Source organism: Myotis nattereri (assembly GCF_964212035.1).
Source record: "Myotis nattereri genome assembly, chromosome: 15".
NCBI lineage: Eukaryota > Metazoa > Chordata > Mammalia > Chiroptera > Vespertilionidae > Myotis > Myotis nattereri.
In genome coordinates this window covers 13,070,318-13,075,393 of record NC_138090.1, presented here as the reverse complement: position 1 = coordinate 13,075,393, position 5,076 = coordinate 13,070,318, and the positions used below count along the sequence as shown (strand labels likewise).

The 5,076-nt window shown below is 60.2% G+C and overlaps 1 protein-coding gene across 2 annotated transcripts; it reads left to right on the top strand.

The window, feature by feature from the left end:
* The first annotated feature begins 707 nt into the window (after positions 1 to 707).
* On the top strand, positions 708 to 4,430 carry TPPP3 (tubulin polymerization promoting protein family member 3). 2 transcript variants are annotated; one of them, XM_081108578.1, is made up of 4 exons: positions 708 to 970; positions 3,308 to 3,501; positions 3,617 to 3,770; positions 3,885 to 4,430. In XM_081108578.1, the coding sequence occupies exons 2-4, from the start codon at positions 3,314 to 3,316 to the stop codon at positions 4,071 to 4,073; spliced, it is 531 nt and encodes a 176-aa protein (XP_080964704.1). In that variant the 5' UTR covers positions 708 to 970; positions 3,308 to 3,313; the 3' UTR covers positions 4,074 to 4,430. The 2 variants fall into 2 exon arrangements, with proteins under 2 accessions (XP_080964704.1, XP_080964703.1); XM_081108577.1 differs by having other exon boundaries at positions 719 to 960.
* The last annotated feature ends 646 nt before the right edge of the window (positions 4,431 to 5,076 follow it).

The following is a 5,076-nucleotide window of genomic DNA, read 5'->3' as shown; positions in this document are numbered from 1 at the left end:
CTTACAGTCTACTTTCTTAACAGCAAGGGCCTGGGGCTCTCCTGGAGTTGGGCCATTTCCCGTCCGCCCAGGGGGCAGAGGACGGGGTGGCAACCCAGACTGTCACATGGAGGTAAACGGAAAACGGAGGCGCTCAGGCTCAGGGCTCCTGGTTAGGAAAGATCCTAGAAGGCTGCTTGGAGGAGGTTATTTTTCTTGAAGAGTTTTCACTTGGAGACATGAGGGGAAGAAGGCTTTGCGCTCCCGAGGCAGCCGCGGGAGCAGACCGGGAAGTCCAGGAGCTCCGTCCTGGTGGCGGGTGGCCGCGGTGCACCAGGATGCTGGGGCGGGGCACCCTTGATCCCCACGTTGTCCCCTTTCCCAGTCTCCGGAGTCGTGACCTGAGGATGCCACACGTTAACTGGCAAACCGTGGTCTTGAGCCCGCTCTAGACTCCACTGCCCACTGTCGCTGAGGTTAGGGACCCGATCCTCAGCCCTCTATTCTCCCTCCCGGTTGGGGCTTGGGAAGCTGGATCTGTCCTGGAGGCGGAGGCCTGCTTTGAACTTTGGGTGGGGTCCAGAATGGGGGGCGGCTTTCCCATTAGGGAGCCATCCGAGGACGTCCAGACTGCAGAGGGCTGGCCTCCCCGGCCGCGAAGGCCGCGGAGCTGCCGGGAGCAAACGGAGGCGGCTGGAGCCGCAGCTCCGCCCTGCGGATCTCGGAGCGCCGATGGGGCGGGGTCCGGTGGGTGGAGCCAGCATGACCTTGGTCAGTCTGCCGAGACAGCCCTGGGGGTGGGACTCGCCGTCGCTATGGAGACCGAGAAACAGGGGATAATACAGCGGAGCCGCCCGGGCTGCAGTCCCGCCCCGGAGCCGGCAGGGAGCAGAGCTGCAGAGCCGCCCGGTCCCCCGCGTCAGTGGGTCCATTCTTGTGTCCTTCGGTCCGTCGAACGCGCACTGCAGGAGCAGCCACGAGGTAGAAGTCGGTAGGAGACCCGGGCGCCGACCACCCTAATCAGTATCCTGCACGATGAGGAAGGGGCTGGGGTGGGAGCGGCCTGGAAGGGGTCCCAACCCTGGAGGATACTGAGCTGAGGACGCCAGCTGAGCTGCCCTGCCCCGGGCCCTAGCGTTCCGCCCCCTCCCCCCCACCTCCATGTTGGGCTGATTGATGACTCCAGCTGTCCCAGCGGGAGCAAGCTGGTGGCCCCAGTTCACGGGTGTGGCTGCTCCATCCATGGCCTGCAGACCCCTGGGACTAGATAGAACCTGTGACCCGGCTCTATCTGATCAGCCTGAAATGACCAAGAATCCATCTTCCCACGGAGAGGAGTGAGACTGACTGGATGCAGGGCCCTGCCAGTCCCCCAGGACAAACATTCTGTGGGAGGAAAGCTCCCCTAGACCTTACCCTTCATGAACCAAACGCGGGGTCTCTGGTGGGAGGTTGTAGTGTAGGGAGAGGGAAGGTTAGTGCAGGGCGGGGATTGTAGCGGCCCAGAAACTGCAACTCAGAGATGGATCCATGGTAGCTGAAGAGGGGCCCAGGCCATGGTCACCGGAGACTCTAGTATAAAAGGCAGAGTTGTAGGGTGGTTGCTGAAGATACCACTGGAGTGGAGGAGGTGGGTGTGCTTGCAGGGCGGGGGGGGGGGGGGGGTCGGGTCTCAACACAGGAGTGGTCTCAATATAGTACCTGGGAGTCTAGAAATGCAAGTCTGTGGGTGTGGACACTGGGGGGCTTCAGTGTGGGGCTGAGATTGTGGCCAGAGATTGTGGGTGTGCGGACAAGCGGGGGCAGTATATGGATGTGATCAGGGTCGAGGGTGTGTGGAGAGGGGGTTATAAGGCTCTGGTTAGGGTCTCGGAAGGGCTGTGGGTGTGTGGATGGAGGCGGCTGCCATGCAGGACTGAGGGTGTGGTCAGGGAGGCACCATTACAGGGCTGTGCTAGGTTACACAGTGGAGCACTGCGGGTGTGGTCAGAGGACTGCAGGGGGGCTGTGAGGGTGTGGGAGGACCCTTCAGTGCAGGGCTGAGGGTATAACTGGGGAAGTCCTTGATGCAGTGCTAAGCATATATGTCCAGGGTGAATGCTGAGAGAATGGTCCAAGCCCTCAGTCTCAGGGCTGTGGGTGTGGTCAGGGAGGTCTGAGGACCAGGTGAAGGGTGTAGTCAGGGGGAATAAGGGTGAGGGTGTGGAGGGCCAGGGCTGAGTACACCAGCTGTGGGAGTCTGGGCAGGTTGGCAGTGCTCAGGGTGTGGTCAAGGGGCCTCAGTGGAGGGCTGAAGGTGAGGAACTATGCTGCAGTGCAGGTGTGAGGATACAGGACCAAGGCCACAGTCCCACTTGCCAATATGCCTCTAGGGGTTCGTAACTCTACACCCCTACCCTGGGCTAGCCCCCCAATCTCCTGTTCCTCCTAAACTCCACAAATTGGGAGGTTACAGCCCCAATGGGTGGCAAGAGGCCAGGAAGCCATGGCTGTGCCCCAGGCACTGGGAGTGCTGGGGTGCCCCACCCGTGGGCCCCTGTTCCCCAGCCCAGCCCAGCCCAGCAGCACTGGGAGCTTCTCCCTGAGCCACTCTGACACCATCCTGCCCTTAGCAACATTCTCCAAGTAGCACCACCTCCCTTAGCAACCGTCTCCAGGCTTCACAAACTGTGGCCAGGCCAGCTCTAGGCTCCTTCTCCCCTCATGTTTTTGTTTAACAGCAAATAGTAACAAGGTCCCGGCTGGGCCAGCTGCACCCCTGCCTAGGGCATGCACCCCTGCCTGTGCTCTGGCTCCCTTCTCAGCCTGGGCTGGGTCTTGCTGGATCCTCATGACCCTGACAAAGACACCGTCCTGACTAGATACTTGCCTAACTAGCAACCTAGCCTGGCCCTGACCCAGCTTGGCATGGAACACCCAGGGAGGGAGGCCTGATCTGCCATCCTCACTTCCACCCAAGCAGGCCTTGTGCCAGGGCCAGACAAAGCCATGGTCCCAGCTGCTGCCCTCACAGTCTTTCTCCACAGTGCCACTCTGTTCCCAGCCTGGTATGGCATCATGATTTCATCTGAACTCCACTCCAAGCCAGGGCTGGCATTAACAATAGGACCTTTCCTCTTGAGGCCCTCCCTCAGGGCTCAGGCGCCCAGGGAGACACCGAGTGCTGGCCCCTCTCCGCTGGCAGCTCCTGCTCCAGCTCTTGAGAGTATGTAGCTTAAATGCCCCCAACTCAGACCTTGCAGGTTTTGAGGTAGTGGCAGTAATGTTCTGTGCCTTGGGGAGGGGAGGAACAGCTTGGCTGGGAAGTGACCAAGGTGGGTCCCTATAGGGTGGCATGGCAGCGAGCACAGACGTGGCTGGGCTGGAGGAGAGCTTCCGCAAGTTTGCCATCCATGGTGACCCCAAGGCCAGTGGGCAAGAGATGAATGGCAAGAACTGGGCCAAGCTATGCAAGGACTGCAAGGTGACTGACGGGAAGGCTGTCACGGGGACTGATGTGGACATCGTCTTCTCCAAAGTCAAGTGAGCTCCCAGGCGATCCCTGCTTCTGATGTTCCCAGAAGGTGGGGAGTTGGGGGGCTGGAAGCAGGGAGCACATGGAGAAGGGGGAAACTCATGGTGTCCACATACCTGGCAGGGGGAAGTCTGCTCGGGTCATCAACTATGAGGAGTTCAAGAAGGCCCTGGAAGAGCTGGCAATCAAGCGATTCAAGGGGAAGAGCAAGGAGGAAGCCTTCGATGCCATCTGCCAGTTGGTAGCAGGCAAGGAACCAGCCAATGTGGGCGTCACTGTAAGTGCCCTGCTGGTCTCAGGGAGACACTGGGGGGTGTGGGGAATCTCAGCTAGGGGTGGGAAGGGTTGGGATCCCTAACCAGGTGCTCCTGGGGGAACTCTGTCCAAACAGAAAGCAAAAACGGGGGGCGCTGTGGACCGGCTGACTGACACCAGCAAGTACACGGGCTCCCACAAGGAGCGCTTCGACGAGAGCGGCAAGGGCAAGGGCATTGCCGGGCGGCAGGACATCCTGGATGACAGTGGCTATGTGAGTGCCTACAAGAATGCTGGCACCTATGATACTAAGGTGAAGAAGTGAGGCCTGGGAAGGCCCCCCCGCATGGCTGCCCCGGCCAGAGGCTCAGGCCTGGGCCCAAGGGGCACGTGGAGCAAGAGAGCCCGGTCCCCTCCCTGCTGGACCTGCCATCCAGAGCTTCCTGCCCAGCCCCACAGGCCAGCCCACCAGGCCACTGACCCAGACTGCTCTGTGTCCCCTTCCTCTTTCCTCCATGACTTCTGTCCCTCTGGGGAGAGAGAGTCTGTGCCTATAGGCTCACCGCCCCAACCTAGCCCCGGGCATGGCTAACCCCTGACTGCTTGCCTCATATTTAAGCTGCTGCTCTGGCCAAGTGCCTAATTCTTACCCAGACCTCAATAAAGACACCTTTTGTATCAATGTGGCCTGGTCAGGTATATGACAATGGGGATAATGACATTCACACCCCACGGACCCCTCGCATTCACTCCTCTGCCTCTCGCATTGCTGATCCTTCCACCGGTGGCCCTGCCCCCAAAAGACAAACACATCCCTTCCATCGGCACAGAGCGACGCTCCTTAGGGAAATCCAGAGCCTCCTGCCCCAGCCCTGACCCAGAGCCCTAACATCACACCTTGCCTTCCTGCAGTTAGGGCTCAGTCTCAGCCTCTCTGCTTTCACAGCAGGAGGAGGGATGAGACAGCAGATCTGACCTGGGCCAAGTGTTGGCAGGGGGCCCAGTGCCAGGCCTCAGTCTCAGCCTGCTGACAGGCCCCCACTCCCGGGGGCGACCAAGGCGAGTCATTCTGGGTTCCAGCTTCAGAATATCAGAAAGTGCAGGAAGAACCTTAGGGGGTAGATAGTCTACTTCCCTAATTTTACAGCTGAGGAAACTGAGGCCCAGAGAACAAAGGGGCGTCTGTGGAGGGGGGTGGGGTGCGGGGGGTTGCAGAACCATGCCCAGCATGATCACCAAAAACGCGACTGGATGGCCAGGGATAGAGCCTGGCACCCACCACCAGCCAGGGGAGCAGAGCATCCAACAGTGAAGGGGCCTCTTCCTTG

Coding starts and splice junctions, on each gene's coding strand:
- TPPP3 (XM_081108578.1), top strand. CDS start 3,314: ATGGCAGCGAGCACAGACGTGGCTGGGCTGGAGGAGAGCTTCCGCAAG. Junction 3,502..3,616: donor ATCGTCTTCTCCAAAGTCAA/GTGAGCTCCCAG, acceptor CATACCTGGCAG/GGGGAAGTCTGCTCGGGTCA. Junction 3,771..3,884: donor CAGCCAATGTGGGCGTCACT/GTAAGTGCCCTG, acceptor CTGTCCAAACAG/AAAGCAAAAACGGGGGGCGC.